General features: G+C 48.9%; 1 protein-coding gene across 2 annotated transcripts in view; it reads right to left on the bottom strand.

Annotated features, from left to right (window-relative positions):
- The window catches only part of itprid1 (ITPR interacting domain containing 1), a 282,117-nt gene that overhangs the window by 159,267 nt on the left and 101,874 nt on the right, over positions 1 to 20,976 (bottom strand). For both annotated transcript variants that reach the window (XM_078216648.1, XM_078216649.1), the window contains exons 7-9: positions 16,626 to 16,712; positions 8,414 to 8,616; positions 1,202 to 1,659 (exon numbers count right to left, since the gene is read on the bottom strand). In XM_078216648.1, the coding sequence (XP_078072774.1) occupies positions 1,202 to 1,659; positions 8,414 to 8,616; positions 16,626 to 16,712 (748 nt within the window). The remainder of the gene's footprint in view (positions 1 to 1,201; positions 1,660 to 8,413; positions 8,617 to 16,625; positions 16,713 to 20,976) is intronic.

The raw sequence follows: 20,976 nt of genomic DNA, 5'->3' as shown, positions 1-20,976 counted from the left end.
TGGAGTAGTGGATGAGGTGGAGGGCTGTTGTAGGCTGCAAAGAGATATAGATAGGATGCAGAGCTGGGCTGAAAAATGGCAAATGGAGTTTAACCTTGACAAATGCGAGGTGATTCATTTTGGTAGGACAAATTTAAATGTGGATTACAGGGTCAAAGGTAGGGTTCTGAAGACTGTGGAGGAACAGAGAGATCTTGGGGTTCATATCCATAGATCTCTGAAGGTTGCCACTCAAGTGGATAGAGCCGTGAAGAAGGCCTATAGTGTGTTGGCGTTCATTAACAGGGGGTTTGAGTTTAAGAGCCGTGGGGTTATGCTGCAACTGTACAGGACCTTGGTGAGACCACATTTGGAATATTGTGTGCAGTTCTGGTCACCTCACTACAAGACGGATGTGGAGACACTGGAAAGAGTGCAAAGGAGATTTACCAGGATGCTGCCTGGTTTGGAGGGTAGGTCTTATGAGGAAAGGTTGAGGGAACTTGGGCTTTTCTCTTTGGAGCGGAGGACGTTGAGAGGAGACTTGATAGAGGTTTATAAGATGATGAGGGGGATAGATAGAGTGAACGTTCAAAGACTATTTCCTCGGGTGAATGGAGCGGTAACTAGGGGGCATATCTATAGGGTTCATGGTGGGAGATATAGGAAGGATGTCCGAGGTAGGTTTTTTACTCAGAGAGTGGTTGGGGTGTGGAATGGACTGCCTGCAGGGATAGTGGAGTCAGAAACTTTAGGAACATTTAAGAAGCTATTGGATAGGCACATGGAGCACACCAGGATGATAGGGAGGGAATAGCTTGATCTGGGTTTCAGACAAAGCTCGGCACAACATCGTGGGCCAAAGGGCCTGTTCTGCGCTGTACTGTTCTATGTTCTATGTAGTGGCATCACCAAAATTGGACATAATATTCCAACCATGGCCTAACAAATGATTTGTGTTGGATGAACTTTACCTATTTGCTTTTATACACTTAAGGTGGGATTTTATGGCCTCGCTTGACCTGAGACAGGAAAATCCCACCTGAGGTCAACGAATCTTCCCATTGTCCTTGCCTGTTCCGATTCCTGTGGCGGGTGGGACAGTAGAATTCTGGCATATATCCCCATTTATGAAATTCAGAACTAGTCTCCACTAATCCATCTACTTTTGTGTTATTTTATTTACATGTGACGTGAATTCCTTTTGTCTAATTTTGTTTACCTCTTCCATTTCGAAGGAATCTGGTGGCTGATCACTTGTGCAGATTTTCAGTTTCTTTGCTTGGGATGTAATCAGTCGGAACTCCCCATCTCTGCCTTTGGCAGTCATTTCCTGTGAGATACAAACTTGCCCTTCGTTCACTTCAAACGACATATCAAAAGCCTTGTTCTCGGCCTCATTCTGTGCTACTGTCAGCGGTGCCAAAATGCTGTCTTCAGGAATACACTGGTGTGCATGTTGGAAAGCGGCCCGTCTGTCCCTTCCTGAAGGTTTTTCATTACATACTATGAAACTTTGAGAATCCTTCATGCTCTGAGACACTTTCCTCAGCATTATTCTGCATTTTTCTGTGGTATCCAATTGCTGTTCCTCCTCAGTGGTGAGCTGAGGGGATAGATTTTGGTTGGTCACCTCCGTGAACAAGGAGGATTGTAAGACTACAAGTTGCTGGAAACGATCTAAATGGACAAGAGAGGGGTAAAAATGAGAACCAAATTCTGTATTTAGTATAAAACAATTAAAAATAGCATGAGTTAACTTGGATGGATGTTGTCACAACCAAATGCAATTTTCTTTAAAACTATCAGATTCATCACAATCCTAAATATTTCCACGAAGATTTTCCTTCATCCTGGGTGAACTTGTACCAACTTGAGCAACAATTGCTCTCAGTGGGCAGGGTTTTCTGGTAGTGCTCGGCCAGAGACAGGAAATTCCTGCCCAAGGCCAATAGACCTTTAAATGGTCCACCAAATCTTCTGTCCCACCGCAATGATTCCTGCAGCGGGTGGAACCTGAATACCTACCCCTGTATCTCCAACAGAGGGGTAAAATATCAGTTGGAAAATATCGGTTGTTTTCTAATCCTCCTCTCATGGGAGAATCCAGAACAATCTTAAATTAAATCTAAACCACACAAATGTCATGTCAGGAAGCACTTATTGCTTATGGTCTTATCAAGGGATATGGGAAGTGGGCAAGAAAGTGGAGTTGATGCAGAAGATAAGCCATGATTGTACTGAATGGCAGTGGAGGCTCAAGGGGTCACATGCTCCTATTTCTGTTCACTTCTTCGCAAAACTGATGGTGAAGATCTGCAACTCTCTCTGCCAAAAAGTCATTTGGGGCTAGTTCAATTAAAAATTTCAAACCTGAGATGGACAATGTTTTGCTGGGTAAGGGATATAAAGCCAAGTCAGATAGATGGATTCAACTGACTGGCAGAATAGGTTTGAAGGGCTGCATGGAAACAGCAATTTCTAGGTAGGAGGGTGGCTCATTTCTCATGGTAAATATCTAGTTTTGGCTGTGCTACAGGAGAAAATTGAGAGATGCTAGATCTTCCATCCGGATCTAGTTACATCTGCAACTTCAGATCTAGCTTAAGTGCAGCGTGAACATTTGAAACAGCAAAATTATAAACAAGAAAAAGTAAAACATACAGAATATCCACTGCAATTGCCTGATAAAGCCACTACTCAACCTGTTAGCTCACAGATACCATACTGGAGATCACATGGTAAGCCATAAATTGGCATACCTAATCAACAGAACTGACCTGATTTTGTACCTTGTTTCACAAACCATTAATGCTATCATAATAGAGACTGATCTACTGACAAATCATGTGTTACTTCTGTGCATCCCCATCTGAATCAACACAGGAGCTGACAAAAAATAGATTAACCACTCAATGTTTTATTGGTGATTAACTTAGTCACCTTGCATTGAAGATCAATTTGCTGATGGCAATTTAAACTTAAGTACCCATTTAATGGGATATGCTGTAAACATAAAATTGTTTCTATTGTGGTCCTCCAATGGACTGAATGGCACTTCTCTGTTTTTTGTTGTGTTTTGCTATGTTAAGTCTTGCGGCACAGTGGCAAATAGTCTCTTCTACACTGTAAGAATCTTATGATTCTATTCTAAGTAGAGACATGAAAGATGGCCATTCACATGTTCTCCTAGCCAATGACTAGGAAGATCTAAGGTCAGGGTGCAGAGGAAAAGTTCTAAGTCCTAAAGTTGTGACAGAGGCAGATTAAAGAAAGCTTTATAAGAAACATTTATCTTTTGCTGCTGCCATCACCATCCCAGACTCAGCCAGATCATTCACAATGTTGCCACCCTGTTCGACCATGAGCTCAGTTTATAACGTTACATTCTTCTCATCACAAATACTCCTTAGATTCACCTCTGAATCATTGGCCACTTTTGCCCCTACCTCAGACCCATTGCTTATTCATTCATTTATCACCTGCAGACAAATATTCTTATATAATAAAAATAAAAATGCTGAAAAAACTCAGCAGGTCAGGCAACCTGAATATTAATTCTGTTTCTCTCTACAGCCTGACTTGCTGATTTTTTTCCCAGCATTTACTGTTTTTATTTCATATTTCGGGCATATTTTGGTAATCATGTTGAAAAGAACTGTTTTTGGAACTTTGGATGATAACTTAAGAGAAGTTTTAAACTATAGTAAAACAGTGACATAGAACAAGTTATTTGAAACTGGATTAGAATATAAACCTAAATGCCAGTCACTGTTTCAAATGGTCAGGCTGTTTCAAAGATCCAACTGATGCATGTATGTGATGAGTATCATCCAAAGCCCAAAGGACATCCCACTTTTTAAACCAAGCCATGTCATGTTACAAAGATGTGGAGATGCCGGCGTTGGACTGGGGTAAACACAGTAAGAAGTTTAACAACACCAGGTTAAAGTCCAACAGGTTTATTTGGTAGCAAAAGCCACACAAGCTTTCGAGGCTCTGAGCCCCTTCTTCAGGTGAGTGGGAATTCTGTTCACAAACAGAACTTATAAGACACAGACTCAATTTACATGAATAATGGTTGGAATGCGAATACTTACAACTAATCCAGTCTTTAAGAAACAAAACAATGGGAGTGGAGAGAGCATCAAGACAGGCTAAAAAGATGTGTATTGTCTCCAGACAAGACAGCCAGTGAAACTCTGCAGGTCCACGCAACTGTGGGAGTTACAAATAGTGTGACATAAATTCTGATTCTAGGATCGCATGATAAAGACTCAGGAGGAAAAAAGCAGAAATATTTATGTGAAATAGTGTGACATAAACCCAATATCCCGGTTGAGGCCGTCCTTGTGTGTGCGGAACCTGGCTATCAGTTTCTGCTCCGCGACTCTGCGCTGTCGTGTGTCGCGAAGGCCGCCTTGGAGAACGCTTACCCGAATATCAGAGGCCGAATGCCCGTGACCGCTGAAGTGCTCCCCAACAGGAAGAGAACAGTCTTGCCTGGTGATTGTCGAGCGGTGTTCATTCATCCGTTGTCGCAGCGTCTGCATAGTTTCCCCAATGTACCATGCCTCGGGACATCCTTTCTTGCAGCGTATCAGGTAGACAACGTTGGCCGAGTTGCAAGAGTATGTACCGTGTACCTGGTGGATGGTGTTCTCACGTGAGATGATGGCATCTGTGTCGATGATCCGGCACGTCTTGCAGAGGTTGCTGTGGCAGGGTTGTGTGGTGTCTTGGTCACTGTTCTCCTGAAGGCTGGGTAGTTTGCTGCGGACAATGGTCTGTTTGAGGTTGTGCGGTTGTTTGAAGGCAAGAAGTGGGGGTGTGGGGATGGCCAGATTCGCGGAGCAGAAACTGATAGCCAGGTTCCGCACACACAAGGACGGCCTCAACCGGGATATTGGGTTTATGTCACACTATTTCACATAAATATTTCTGCTTTTTTCCTCCTGAGTCTTTATCATGCGATCCTAGAATCAGAATTTATGTCACACTATTTGTAACTCCCACAGTTGCGTGGACCTGCAGAGTTTCACTGGCTGTCTTGTCTGGAGACAATACACATCTTTTTAGCCTGTCTTGATGCTCTCTCCACTCCCATTGTTTTGTTTCTTAAAGACTGGATTAGTTGTAAGTATTCGCATTCCAACCATTATTCATGTAAATTGAGTCTGTGTCTTATAAGTTCTGTTTGTGAACAGAATTCCCACTCACCTGAAGAAGGGGCTCAGAGCCTCGAAAGCTTGTGTGGCTTTTGCTACCAAATAAACCTGTTGGACTTTAACCTGGTGTTGTTAAACTTCTTACTGTGTTTACCCCAGTCCAACGCCGGCATCTCCACATCATGACTACCATAGACACCGCAAACTGCCGGCTCCAAGTGGAGAGGATCGCCAAGAAGATCGCGCATATCGACACAGACATCAAGTTTCTACAAAGATGCAAGAAAGCAGACAAGATACCGAAAGGACTACAGATCACGAACCCACTCAGGTCAACCTATAACACAGACTACGCTGAGAGACTTTGCCGTCGCACCTCTCTCACCCTCCTCAACCACCTCATACACCAACTCTACAGCAAACGCCGCAGCCTGGAAACCAAGATCGAATCCATATTCTCAACTTGCGCTCAGGACGCAGACCAGCTGCGAAACTCTGCCAAGCAGACGAGACAAAGGAACTACACCATCTACATGCACACCAAGAACAGGAAACTTGAGAAACTCGGCATCACCACCAGCAGCAACCAAGCCTCCCCCGGTACCACAGTAGGAAACAGTCCCACTGCAGGGAAGTCCATTGTCAACTTGTCCGACTACACACTTCAACCAGATGAAATCGAAGTTCTCAGCCGAGGGCTTAATTTTTGCCCCACCACCAAAATAGACCCCATCAGTCTCGCAGCAGACACAGAGGAATTCATCAGGCGAATGAGGCTGAGGGAGTTCTTCCACAAACCCCAAGAGGCCAACAACGAACACAATGAGACAGCCAATGAACTGGAACAGCCGACAGAGAGATCCGCAGTGCATCCGAAGAGGAAAGAGTCGAATTGGACTCCTCCGGAAGGCCGCTGCCCTCGACTTGACATGTATGCCCAAGCCGTCAGGAGGTGCGTCAACACCAAATTCATCAGCCGCACTCACAAGACAGCCCCGAACATCACCCAAGCACAACGTGACGCCATCCACGCTCTCAAGACCAACCGCAACATTGTCATCAAACCAGCAGACAAAGGAGGGGCCATCGTCATACTGAACAGAACGGATTACTGCAAAGAAGTGTACCGACAACTCAACAACGAGGAACACTACAGACAGTTACCTGCAGATCCGACCAAAGAACACACCCGTCAACTCAACACTCTGATCAAGACCTTTGATCCGGACCTTCAGAACACCCTCCGTGCTCTCATCCCACGTACTCCCCGCGTTGGAGATCTCTACTGCCTCCCGAAGATACACAAGGCAAACACACCCGGCCGTCCCATCGTATCGGGCAATGGGACCCTGTGCGAGAACCTCTCCGGCTATGTCGAGGGCATCCTGAAACCCATTGTACAAAGAACCCCCAGCTTTTGTCGCGACACGACGGACTTCCTACAGAAACTCGGCACACATGGAGCAGTTGAACCAGGAGCGCTCCTCGTCACAATGGATGTCTCAGCACTCTACACCAGCATCCCCCATGACGATGGCATTGCTGCAACGGCCTCAGTGCTCAGCGCCAACAACTGCCAGTTTCCAGATGCAATTTTACATCTCATCCGCTTCATCCTGGACCACAATATCTTCACCTTCAACAACCAGTTCTTCATCCAGACACACGGAACAGCCATGGGGACCAAATTTGCACCTCAATATGCCAACATCTTCATGCACAGGTTCGAACAAGACTTCTTCACCGCACGGGACCTTCAACCGATGCTATACACTAGATACATCGATGACATTTTCTTCCTTTGGACTCATGGTGAACAATCACTGAAACAACTCTATGATGACATCAACAAGTTCCATCCCACCATCAGGCTCACCATAGACTACTCTCCGGAATCGGTTGCATTCTTGGACACGCGCATCTCCATTAAGGACGGTCACCTCAGCACCTCACTGTACCGCAAGCCCACGGATAACCTCACGATGCTCCACTTCTCCAGCTTCCACCCTAAACACGTTAAAGAAGCCATCCCCTACGGACAAGCCCTCCGTATACACAGGATCTGCTCGGATGAGGAGGATCGCAACAGACACCTCCAGACGCTGAAAGATGCCCTCATAAGAACAGGATATGGCGCTAGACTCATTGATCAACAGTTCCAACGCGCCACAGCGAAAAACCGCACCGACCTCCTCAGAAGACAAACACGGGACACAGTGGACAGAGTACCCTTCGTTGTCCAGTACTTCCCCGGAGCGGAGAAGCTACGGCATCTCCTCCGGAGCCTTCAACATGTCATTGATGAAGACGAACATCTCGCCAAGGCCATCCCCACACCCCCACTTCTTGCCTTCAAACAACCGCACAACCTCAAACAGACCATTGTCCGCAGCAAACTACCCAGCCTTCAGGAGAACAGTGACCAAGACACCACACAACCCTGCCACAGCAACCTCTGCAAGACGTGCCGGATCATCGACACAGATGCCATCATCTCACGTGAGAACACCATCCACCAGGTACACGGTACATACTCTTGCAACTCGGCCAACGTTGTCTACCTGATACGCTGCAAGAAAGGATGTCCCGAGGCATGGTACATTGGGGAAACTATGCAGACGCTGCGACAACGGATGAATGAACACCGCTCGACAATCACCAGGCAAGACTGTTCTCTTCCTGTTGGGGAGCACTTCAGCGGTCACGGGCATTCGGCCTCTGATATTCGGGTAAGCGTTCTCCAAGGCGGCCTTCGCGACACACGACAGCGCAGAGTCGCGGAGCAGAAACTGATAGCCAGGTTCCGCACACACAAGGACGGCCTCAACCGGGATATTGGGTTTATGTCACACTATTTCACATAAATATTTCTGCTTTTTTCCTCCTGAGTCTTTATCATGCGATCCTAGAATCAGAATTTATGTCACACTATTTGTAACTCCCACAGTTGCGTGGACCTGCAGAGTTTCACTGGCTGTCTTGTCTGGAGACAATACACATCTTTTTAGCCTGTCTTGATGCTCTCTCCACTCCCATTGTTTTGTTTCTTAAAGACTGGATTAGTTGTAAGTATTCGCATTCCAACCATTATTCATGTAAATTGAGTCTGTGTCTTATAAGTTCTGTTTGTGAACAGAATTCCCACTCACCTGAAGAAGGGGCTCAGAGCCTCGAAAGCTTGTGTGGCTTTTGCTACCAAATAAACCTGTTGGACTTTAACCTGGTGTTGTTAAACTTCTTACTATGTTACAAAGAGCCTTTCTTACTGTATAAATTGGGGCTCTCCATTTCCATCCGTAGCTTCTGTGCATCCAGAAACACTCCTAAATTTATTCCAGTTGCAACAGATGAGCTATTTATGAAGCGAGCAGGAATTTTAGTTGAGATGTCAGCCTCCTCTTTGCCAAAACCAAGTTCAAGGAGAAGATCCTCAGGGTCATCATGCCAGAGATTCAGCAATTCAACAACACTGAAAAGAAGAAAAAAAATAGGATTTTATGTGCATCCAATTTATAGTCAGAGTACAAAGCATATTAAAAATACAGGTCGAGTTAGTCATCTATGATGTATCTTATATTGTTGATAATGATGTATATAATATATACACACATAGTGCAATAATTAAGTTACTGGATTAGTGATTGAGTGCTCTGGCCTAACAATCCAGAGAACATGAATTTATATCCCAGAATGACAGTTGGTCAATTTGAATTCAGTTTAAAAAATCTGGAGGGAAATTTGTTCACGCCAGTGGGATTTTCTGGTCCCGCTGCAGTGAATGGAGATTTGGCTGTGTGTCAAATTCTCCGTCTTCACTTGCATTGACAGAGGGGTGTGAATGGCCGAAAAATGCTGGCCTATTATCCTTAATAAATGATCATGGAAGTTAGAAAAACTCAATTGGCTCATTAATGTCTTTAGAGTTGGAAACTTGTCATACATACTAGTGATGCCCACATCCCAAGAATAATAGCTTTAAAGTATGTGTTGGAATTACAAAATATCTTGTTGCTTCCTGGAAGGCACTCTTCATCAGGAGTGAAAATAAAAAGAAAGCCAGTCACTGACCTATAGCTTGAAATGATCAGACTATAATATATTTGAAGAATAGACCAAGTTAAACTGAATTAAACAACACATGATCAAAATCCAACATCCTCTTCCATACAGTGACAGAAACTCCAGCAGGAGTGTGGTTGAAGGGCCAGAATATGGATTTGGCAGGTCCAGTCTCCAGTACCCACGTGGCTCTGTAAAAATAGTTATTTAATCTGCCACACACCCGTGCAACAATGACAGAGTCAGAGTGGAAAATCCATACATTGGTAAAATCGTATCCTTAAACTCATATGTGATAAGAGTATTCAGGAGCTCAAATGAATGGGATCCACACCAGAGAAGATTATTGGAATACCGAAAGATAAAGATGATTTTTGTCTGACAAATGTAATTTAAATGGTTAATGTGAATATATAAATCAGACAGTTCACAACATCTTCGGGAAGTGATACAAGATCAAATGACTCACGATCAGGCTCTCCCTTGCAGCCTTGTGGAGATGAAGTTTCGTCACAGATATAGTTATTATTTATTATGTTTTGAACAAAATTTATGTTAAACTCTACTTCAGAAGATTCCAACAATTGTCATTAACAACACTTCAAACACAATTAGATCAATGGTTGCAGCAGGTAAATAGACAGCAGGTAAACAAACAGCCAGCAACTTAACCGTATATGGACAAGTAGCAGATTGAAAGACAAAAAAAATGGAAAGGAGAAGTTATTGCTATGACCACATTGTTTGAACTAGTTGCAGGTTCAAACTAAGCTGAAGTGTGGCTACACTGGCACGGATTTGGGTGGATTTGCAGATGATATCCTAATCACACAGGAATCAACAAAGAAACCACTGCATGTGATGAAGAAGTGAAAGCATTTGATGCCTACCTCAGTCTCAGGAATGATACTATTGTGGTTGAGGGGGTGAAGTTTAGTAAGTGCACCCAGCAACCAGTTGAATGTGTTGATTTGTTTTCTGATGATTTATACTGACTGGCAGAAAAATGCGAGTATGGTAACTTAAAGGAAGAATCATTGTTGGTGTCTTAGACCAAAATTTGTCAGATCTATTGCAGCTGAAGGGTAACTTAACAAGGCAAATCAGTTAGTTCAGCACTTCAAGATATTAGGAAAACTTATTTGCAAAGAAGCACAAACTCTGGAGTGTGTTATGTTTCAGAGTAAAATCAGAGCTGTCCAGAAACAGGGGAAATATGGAGAGGGCATGGTAACCACCATAACCTAGTGTTATCAGTGTGGAGATTGATCACCAAAACTGCAGAGTAGCATTTTTGTAAGATGGGTTATTTTAAAGCAGTCTGTCAGAGCAAGGAGAAATGAAATACCATCAAAGGTTAGAAAAATCCAATGGTCGATTGGGCAGGGCAAGCCAGTAAGATTGCGAGAGAGCCGAAAAATCGGGTTCACGCCCCATTTCTTGCCTCCCGTGATCTTACCGGCACCAAATATCCAGTGAGATCAGCCTCATGCCCAAAAAGGGCATGGCGTTGATTGTAATATTTAAATCCTATTTAAAGTAGAATTTAAATATTACAAGTAAGCCTGGGATGGAATCGTCCGGGCTCACTTGCCTTTGCGGCCTTGCTGGTGAAAGTCATCTCCGGCGAGGATCACGTATGGTCCCCATCAATGGGGACCTGTCGTGGTGGCCTCACAGGTAGGACCGGAGGCCATTGAGGCGTCCCAGGAGATCGGGGACACAGAGAGTGCCCTTTTGGCACTGCCGGCCTGGCACCGCCTACCAGTCACCCCTAGCACTGCCAGCCTGGCACACTGGCAGTGCCCACCAGGGGATGGGGCATGAGGGATATGGGGCCTACTGGGAGAGGGCAGACCTGAAGGAGCAGGGCCTAAGGCAGAGGCGGGATCCTGCGCAGTCTGCAACCAGTGCTCACCCGGTCAATGCGGGGAGCGGGGGCAGGAAATCAGCCACAGAGACCAGCTGGAGGAAGGTGCCTGACAGATCTCTCAGAACAAAGAGATCTTAGCATGTGGAATGGCGCCCTCTGCTGCAATCTGCCAGCTTTCAGTAAGCTTAGGCCCTGTCCCCTCCCCCTGCAAGTGGGAAACTGATCTTGCTTTTTTTCCTCAAAATGAGATAAGATTCAACTTTTAATTTGCCCAAAAAAGACACGATTTTCTCCTGTTTTCAAGCTCGTTTGGCACTTAGAATTATTTTGGTAAGAACGCCCCCAATATGTTTAGAGGTGCCATTCTTGGATGAGATTAAAGGGTTGCCAAAAGTAGTTATAATGCCGAAAATTTAGTCAATGGATGTAAAACATGTTTTAAACTTGACATTGGAGCTAGAATTTTGGATCTATCCAATGCTGAACCATGGTTGGAGAGAAATGATCTTCTCCCATCAAGTGTACAGCTCCATAGACCATGGGAGGCAACAACTTAAAAGTCGTGGGCCTGATAATTGCAACACTTCAGTACAAAGAGAGGGAAATCACCCAGTCTTCTGCGTAATCCAGAACGAGGCTTGTTCACTTGTTAGTAAAGAAGCTTGCACAGGTTTACAATTGATCTACAGCATGGAGGAATTGGAAACCAAGAACAGCTTTATGATTTTGAACAAAATTTCCACAATTGTCCAAAGGGCTTGTGAAGCTGAAAACAGCTAATTACATCATCTTACACCCTGAATCAAAACCAGTGACCGGAATTTTCCTGGCCCGCCTGCCACAGGAATTGTAGCGGACGGAGGGGCAGAATATGCAAAGATCCATTGACCTCAGCAGGACTTTCCGGTTTTGGGGGGAGCATGGCCGGAAAATCCTGCCCAGTGTGTTTGTTTACACCAGGAAAAGTTCAGAACTTAAAGTAGGAAATTGACGCAATGTTATGGCATGGAGTAATCTCTCCTGTAACAAGCTCTATAAATTGATGTTCAGGTTTGGTTCTAATCTATGTAGATCTCATACAGTTGAATAAAGCTGCTAAAGGGAAATTCATCCTCATCCTTATAGAACTCCATCGGTGTAGAATGAGGCCATTCGACCCATCAATCCTGCACCAACAACAATCCCACCCATGCCCCGTCCCCCTATTTATCCTGCTAATCCCCCCGACACTAAGGGGAAATTTAGCATGGCCAATCAACCTAACCCGCACATCTTTGGACTGTGGGAGGAAATCGGAACACCTGGAGGAAACCCACGCAGACACAAGGAGAACATGCAGACTCCACACAGACAGGGATTCGAGGCCAGATTTGAACCCAGGTCCCCGGCGCTGGGAGGCAGCAGTGCTAACCACTGTGCCACTGTGCCGTAAAGCTGGAAAAATTTCAATTTTCACTAAGCTGGACACAACTAATGGCTTTTGGCTATCACCCTTAGATGAGGAATCCAAATTACTTACAACCTTTATCACACCATTTGGGAGATATTCCTTTAACAGATTACCTTTTGGTCGCATGTCTGCACCTGAGAAGATTCCAACTATAGTTATTAACAACATTTTGAACCTCGAGTTAAGCGGGGTCCATCTTGAAAGTTTCTGAGGTGGAATGGCTGCAGGCTATATTTTCAGTAAAATTCAATACAAGGCTATTGCTCATAACTTCACAACAGTAAGCAATGTGGCAACGTGCTAAAGAGATAAATTAAAGACATCTTTAGAAGGGACATTTCTCTTTTTCCACTGGCACCATCCATCTCCCTGATCACCTTCCTAGGCTTGACTAGGCATTCAAAACATTGTCATCCTGTTTGACCATGAGCTCGGTTTAACATTTTAGGTCCTTCCCATTATTGGCCAATATGCATCTATCTCAGCCCCATTGTTTATCCATTCATTTATCACGACTTGAATACACCTGAGCTCTTTCAGTTGCTTTAATTTTTTTTTTACAAACTCCAACTCTTCAATGAAAACTCCACTGCATATCTCCTGAGTTGCATTAAATTTGAGCTACCCATTTCCTTGAGGATGAGAAATCAAGGGGCGAAGGCGAGGAATCAAGGGGCGAGGGTCAGGGATTGGAGGTTGGGTGAGGGATCAGGGTGAGAAATCAGGGGTGAACGTGAAGAATACCAGAGTCAAGAATGTCACAGACCGACTGCAGGACATTCTTCTGGGAGAGAGTGAACAATCAGAGGTTGTGATCCACATTGATAACCAATGAGTTAGGTAGGAAAGAGAATGGAGTCCTGCAATCAGAATTCAGGGAGCGAGGCAGAAAATGGGGTAAGACCAGAGATGGGCCAGTTAGACTTGAACTGAAGTTTGACAGGAAATTTGAGCTAAATGATGGGTTACTTTAAAAAAAGAAATGGCCCAGGTACAGTCAAGGTATATTCCCTGAATAGAGAAAGTTAGGGCAAACAAATCCAGAACTCCCTGGATGAAAAGTGAGATAGAATTAACATAAGGAAGAAAAAAATGTGCTTACGACAGGTATCAGTTGAAAATATAGTTAAGAACCAAGGGTAACACAGAAAGTTCAGAGGAGAGATGAAAAAGCTCTGTCCTTAGAAGAAAATTGATGAGGAGGAAGTGTTGGATAGGCTGTCAGGACTGAAAGTTGGTGAGGCACCGGGGACCAGGGATATTGAATATCCAAGGATATTTGAGAACGGAAATTGTGGAGGCGCTGGCCATAATCTTCCAGTCTTCTCTAGATTCAGGGGAGGTGCCAGAAGACTGTGTTAATTAAATGTTATCGCAAATGTTATGCCCTTGTTCAAAAACGGTTGTAAGGATAGCCCCAGCAATTACAAGCCATTCAGTGTAACATCAGTAGTAGGCAAGCTCTTAGAAGCAATTATTCGGGATGGAATTAGTAGTCACATGGAAAAATGTGTGTTGATTTGAAAGGGCCAGCGTGGATTTCTAAAGGAAAAATTGTTTTTTACCAACGTGCTGTAGTTTTTTGAGGAGGTAACAGAAAACTCGATGAGGGTAATACTGCTGATGCATTGTACATGGACTTTCAGAAGGCATTCGATATAGTGTCACACAACAGATTTGTGAGAAAAGTTATAGCTCATGGAATAAAAAGGGACATGGATACAAAATTGGCTGAATAATAGGAAGCAGAGAGTAATGGTTAATAGATATTTTCAAATTGGAGGAAGGCACTAAGACATGATGCTCATTTGGAGACTGCTGCAGACACAATGGGCCACATAGCCTCTCTGTGTGCCATAACAATTCAGTGAGACTGTGAAGTCCCTTGCTCTTCTTTGAAGGATTACCATGGCATATTTTGCATCTATCAAGGCAGGCAGATGGGCCATAGGTTTAGTGTTTCCTCCAAAAGACAGCACCCTCCACAGTGCAAAACTCCCTCAATACTGCTTTGGAGTACTAATCTTGATTTTTGTCCTCAGGCCCTAGAATGGGATGTGAATCAGAAACCTTGTAACTCAGAGACAAGAGTGCTACCAACTGAGCTATGGCTGACACTGAGCCAACACTGCCACTGGGGCACCACCAACATTGGTACACTGGCAACTCACTGACCCCTTAGCACTATCAACATTGGGGCCCAGAAAGCGCGCACTGCTGATTTAAATATCAATTACATCACTTGAATGTCTTAACGAGTCCCGGATGCTTTCATCCGGACTCACTTACCTGTACCACCTCACATGGCCTCTCCGGGGGCAGGGGGAGTAGGGTGGATTGGAAGCCATTGAAGCCCCAGGAGGTGGGCAGAGCCTGGCTGTGCCCAGTGGGAAGTCCAAACCTGGCAGTATCCACCAGGCACCATAACTATGCCAGGGCAGTGCTAAGGGGAAGTGCCAGAATGTGGCAGAGCCGAAATGGGGCAGTGGCAGAAGATAGAGCCATGATGTGCCGGGGTTGGGGGGGTGAAGAGAGGGAGATGAGCAGGGAGATCCGTAGAGGTGTAGGGAAGGTAGGGAACTTTGCTGGAGCAAGTGGGAGGGAACACTGCAGAGGGGCAATCGGTGATCGTGGAAGGAACAAACTCTGAAGGAGGTAGGTGATAGGCATGGAGGGGGTGAGTGGAATGTCCATGGGGGCAGGAGAGGCGGGATGGTGGGCAGTAGGAGATCTGGGCACCTGCGCAATAGTGCCCCCCAAGCTCAGCAGCCGGCTTCCCTGGCGAGCTGAAGCTCCACCTCACCCCCCCCCCCCCCCCCGCCCCCCGCCAACCTGGTATGAATTGCATCCTGGCACTTTTTTATGCATTAAGTGCCATAAGAATGCATTTTTAAACTTGCTCAAAAGACGAGTCTAGGACTCTCCAGTTTTCTCACTCTTTGAAGGTGAAATTTTACAAAACAAAATTCTGAGTTATATGTGGATGGTATGATTGGAAAATTTGTAGGTGACACAAGAATTGACTGTGTAGTTGATAGTGAAGAGAATAGCTGTCAACTCCCGAATGATATCAATGGTTTGGTTGAGCGGGCAGAGAAGTGGCAAATGGAATTCAATGCAAAAGTGAGAGGCAATGCATTTGGGGAGAGCAAACAATGCAAGAGAATACTCAATAAATGGGAAAATATAGAGAGGGGCTGAGGAAGTGAGCTAACATGGAGTACATATCCACAGGTGCTTTCAGGTGGCAGGACAGGTTCATAAGGTGAGTCAAGAAAGAAAATTTAATGCTTTATTGGGCAAGTTATTGAATACGAAAGCAGGGATGTAATGATGGAACTGTACAAAATGCCAGTGACATTTTGTGTACTGTTCTGGTCAGCACATTGGAGGACGGACATAATTGTTCTGGAGAGAGTGCAGAGGAGATTAACAAGAATGTTACTATGGCTTGAAAATTGCAGTTATGAGGAGAGATTGGATAGGCTAGGGTTGTTTGCCAAAAAACAGAGGAGGCTAAGGGGTGGCTTACTTGATCTGTGTAAAATGAGGAGGTAGACAGGAAAGGCTTGCTTCCCCTAGCTGCAGGGTCAGTTACCAGGGGGTATAGATCGAAGGTGATTGGTAGAAGAATTAAAGGAGACATGAAGAAAACCTTTTTCACCCAGAAGGTGGAGGGTAAGTTGGTAGCCTAAATTGGTAGTTGAGGCTGAAACACTTAATTCATTGAAAAAAATACCTAGATCTGTATCTGAAGTGCTGTAACCTGCAAGGCTATCGACCAGATGCTGGAAAGTGGGATTAAAATGAGCGGCGAGATGTTTTCTCTTTTTGGGCTTGTGCAGACATGCTGGGCTGAATGGCTTCTTTCTGCACCGTAACTTTTCCATGGTTTTATGGTTCAGCCCCTACCCACCGCACTCCAACCACCACTCCAACCCAGCAAAATCCCCCGATGGTGGCCATCAGTTTGAATGCAAACTAGTGAATTATTTCACATGAGGATCAATCGCCCAGCTTCTAAAGTCCACACGTCAGATGCTTACGAATAGTAACATTTACAATGGTTATGTTGTGAATCCTGACAATAACTCACCTCCTGGGCCCACTAGTCACTGAGGTTGCCGAAGCCACGCTGTTCCATCTCGACAGTGTTTGCTTTTCAGAGCAAGTGTACAATGTCCTATTGATCAACATAAAGTGTAGGGTTTATTTTACATAGAAACATGTAAAAAAGCCATTCCTTGCTGGGTCTCACTCCCCCAGATTTTTCATTTAAATCCATGACCAATTCCTTTTTGAAAGTCATTATTAAATCTGGTGTTTTCACTGCTGTTTCACATATTCATTCCAATAATAATAACTCACAGAGTACAAAAAACATTTCTTCTCCCACGTTGCTTTATTTTTTACCAGTTATTTGAACTGTGCCCTTTGGTTCCTGACTGTCCTGCCAGTGGAAACAATTTAACCTTTTCCACCATAAGAAAACCCTTCATTTGAACTGTTAGAATGTAACCAATGATAAAATTGGATCTGTTGTAGTGTGATCAATGGTAACACGCTGTAAGGGTCAGCTGACAGAGTAAACTATGTAACCAATGACAAAATGCTGTGGTGGTCAGCTGACCAGCTGACTCAGTATAAGAAGCTGCAAGGGTTTGTGGGAGCTTGGAATGGCCCAGGGTGAGGCCTCAAGTACTGGAGTAATGAAGTTTCTTTATTAAACCTTTTTCTTTGATTTATTTTATTGCCTACAACTGAAGAGTTCGTTCTGGTGGATCTGGTGGATCTGGTGGATCAACATGAACACCTCTATTAAATCTTCCCTTAGCCTTCTGTGCTTCTAGGAAAACAGTCCCAGGTTTCCTAGTCCCTCCACATAATTGTATTCCATCATTCCTGGTGCCATTCTAGTAAATTTGCTCTGCAATCTAAGGCCTTGATCTCCTTTCTAAAATGTGTGCCCAGAATTGGATATGATACTCTAACTGTGATCTAATCAATGACTTCCGAAGGTTTGTGATAATATTCTTGCCTTTATATGCTGTGAGGATAAATTGGGGTTGTACCACTCATTTGTTAGGCTGAGCACAAACTCCAATACTCAAAAATGGTTTTTCCACATGCAGATGCCTATATTTGACACCTTCTAAGAAGCAAGCCCATTATTGCAAAACACAGAACAGTTTCCAACGGTAGTTGTGATTCTGTGATTGGTCAAAATTTGCTAAATAATGGGGGAGATAATATATTATAATGGATAGAAGATTGGCGAGTTAACAGGGAATGAGTTGGCAGGATGTGATGAAAGGTGTGCCACAGGATCAGTGCTGGGTCCTCAACTTCTCAACTTTTTACAATTCATATAAATGACTTGAATGAAGGACTGAGGGTATGGTTGCTAAATTTGCAGATGTCTCTCCCCCCATAGGAATCACGCTCCGCAGAACGGTTCAGGCACATGTCTCACTGGAACTGGGGATCAGCTGTTGTCCCGAGTGAAGAGCTCTTAATGCTTTGGTGTTATCTTGCTGGCTGTGCATCTCCTTCACATATCTCTCAGCACCATATTAGAGGGGACAACTCTCAGACTCAGTACATTCCACCCTTCTCCCATTACTGGAGTTATGTACATATCAGTGCACAAGCCGTAACATTTAATGGATCAAAAGACTTATTTCACCAATCAAAAACGACACATCATAGTGGATCACTTGGGAATGGCAAAATGACCATGTTGGACTAAAATGAGAGAAAGAATGAAGGAGGGCGAAGGAGAGGGAGGGAGAGGGAGCGAGGCGGAGGGAGCGAGAGGGAGGCGGAGGGAGGGAGGGGGAGCGAGGCGGAGGGAGGGAGGGGGAGCGAGGCGGAGGGAGGGAGGGGGAGCGAGGTGGAGGGAGGGAGGGGGAGCGAGGCGGAGGGAGGGAGGGGGAACGAGGCGGAGGGAGGGAGGGGGAACGAGGCGGAGGGAGGGAGGGGGTGCGAGGCGGAGGGAGGGAGGGGGTGCGAGGCGGAGGGAGGGAGGGGGAGCGAGGCGGAGGGAGGGAGGGGGAGCGAGGCGGAGGGAGGGAGGGGGAGCGAGGCATAGGGAGGGAGGGGGAGCGAGGCGGAGGGAGGGAGGGGGAGCGAGGCGGAGGGAGGGAGGGGGAGCGAGGCGGAGGGAGGGAGGGGGAGCGAGGCGGAGGGAGGGAGGGGGAGCGAGGCGGAGGGAGGGAAGGGGAGCGAGGCGGAGGGAGGGAGGGGGAGCGAGGCGGAGGGAGGGAGGGGGAGCGAGGCGGAGGGAGGGAGGGGGAGCGAGGCGGAGGGAGGGATGGGGAGCGAGGCGGAGGGAGGGAGGGGGAGCGAGGCGGAGGGAGGGAGGGGGAGCGAGGCGGAGGGAGGGAGGGGGAGCGAGGCGGAGGGAGGGAGGGGGAGCGAGGCGGAGGGAGGGAGGGGGAGCGAGGCGGAGTGAGGGAGGGGGAGCGAGGCGGAGGGAGGGAGGGGGAGCGAGGCGGAGGGAGGGAGGGGGAGTGAGGCGGAAGGAGGGAGGGGGAGCGAGGCGGAGGGAGGGAGAGGGAGCGAGGCGGAGGGAGGGAGGGGGAGCGAGGCAGAGGGAGGGAAGGGGAGCGAGGCGGAGGGAGGGAGGGGGAGTGAGGCGGAAGGAGGGAGGGGGAGCGAGGCGGAGGGAGGGAGGGGGAGCGAGGCGGAGGGAGGGAGGGGGAGCGAGGCAGAGGGAGGGAAGGGGAGCGAGGCAGAGGGAGGGAAGGGGAGCGAGGCAGAGGGAGGGAGGGGGAGCCAGGCAGAGGGAGGGAGGGGGAGCCAGGCAGAGGCAGGGAGGGGAGCGAGGAAGAGGGAGCGAGGTGAGCGAGGCAGAGGGAGGGAGGGGGAGCGAGGCAGAGGGAGGGAGGGGGAGCGAGGCAGAGGGAGGGAGGGGGAGCCTGGCAGAGGGAGCGAGGGGGAGCCAGGCAGAGGGAGGGAGGGGAGCGAGGAAGAGGGAGGGAGGGGAGCGAGGAAGAGGGAGGGAGGGCGGGTGAGTGGGCGTGTGAGAGGCTGGGCGGGTGAGAGGGCGGGCGGGGGGTGAGAGGGTGGGCAGGTGGGCGGGGCGGAGGCAGGTAGGGAGGGCGGGCGGGGCGGAGGCAGGTAGGGAGGGCGGGCGGGGCGGAGGCAGGGAGGGAGGGCGGGCGGGCGGGGCGGAGGCAGGGCGGGCGGGGCGGAGGCAGGGTGGGAGGGCGGGCGGGGCGGAGGCAGGGAGGGAGGGCGGGCGGGGCGGAGGCAGGTAGGGAGGGAGGGCGGGGCGGAGGCAGGGAGGGAGGGCGGGGCGGAGGCAGGGAGGGAGGGCGGGGCGGAGGCAGGGAGGGAGGGCGGGGCGGAGGCAGGGAGGGAGGGTGGGCGGGGCGGAGGCAGGGAGGGAGGGCGGGCGGGGCGGAGGCAGGGAGGGAGGGTGGGCGGGGCGGAGGCAGGGAGGGAGGGTGGGCGGGCGGGGCAGAGGCAGAGAGGGAGGGCGGGCGGGGCGGAGGCAGGGAGGGCGGGCGGGGCGGAGGCAGGGAGGGAGGGCGGGCGGAGGCAGGGAGGGCGGGCGGGCGGGGCGGAGGCAGGGAGGGCGGGCGGGGCGGAGGCAGGGAGGGCGGGCGGGGCGGAGGCAGGGAGGGAGGCGGGCGGGGCGGAGGCAGGGGAGGGAGGGCGGGCGGGGCGAGGCAGGGGGGGAGCGTGGGCGGGGCGGAGGGCAGGGAGGGAGGGTGGGCGGGGGGGAGGCAGGGAGGGAGGGTGGGGCGGGGTGGAGGCAGGGGAGGGAGAGCGGGCGGGGAGGAGGCAGGGAGGGATGGGGCGGGGCGGAGGGAGGGCGGGTGAGGCGGAGGGAGGGCGGGTGGGGCGAAGGGAGGGAGGGCGGTTGGGGCGGAGGCAGGGAGGGCGGCGGGGCAGAGGCAGGGGAGGGAGGGCGGGCGGGGCGGAGGCAGGTAGGGAGGGCGGGCGGGGCGGAGGCAGGGAGGGAGGGCGGAGCGGAGGCAGGGAGGGAGGGCGGGCGGGGCGGAGGCAGGGAGGGAGGGCGGGCGGGGCGGAGGCAGGGAGGAAGGGCGGGCGGGGCGGAGGCAGGGAGGGAGGGCGGGCAGTGTGGAGGCAGGGAGGGAGGGCCGGCGGGGAGAGGCAGGGAGGGAGGGCGGGCGGGGAGGAGGCAGGGAGGGATGGCGGGCGGGGCGGAGGGAGGGCGGGTGGGGCAGATGGAGGGCGGGCGGTTGGGGCGGAGGCAGGGAGCGAGGGCGGGCGGGGCGGAGGCAGTGTGGGAGGGCGGGCGGGGCGGAGGCAGGGAGGGAGGGCGGGCGGGGCAGAGGCAGGGAGGGAGGGCGGGCGGGGCGGAGGCAGGGAGGGAGGGCGGGCGGGGCGGAGGCAGGGAGGGAGGGCGGGCGGGGCGGAGGCAGCGAGGGAGGGCGGGCGGGGCAGAGGCAGGGAGGGAGGGCAGGCGGGGGGAG

The sequence above is a fragment of the Mustelus asterias genome, chromosome 7 (genome assembly GCF_964213995.1).
Source record: "Mustelus asterias chromosome 7, sMusAst1.hap1.1, whole genome shotgun sequence".
Classification (NCBI taxonomy): domain Eukaryota; kingdom Metazoa; phylum Chordata; class Chondrichthyes; order Carcharhiniformes; family Triakidae; genus Mustelus; species Mustelus asterias.
Note: the sequence above shows the minus strand (reverse complement) of the source record. Positions and strands in the feature narration are given on the sequence as shown.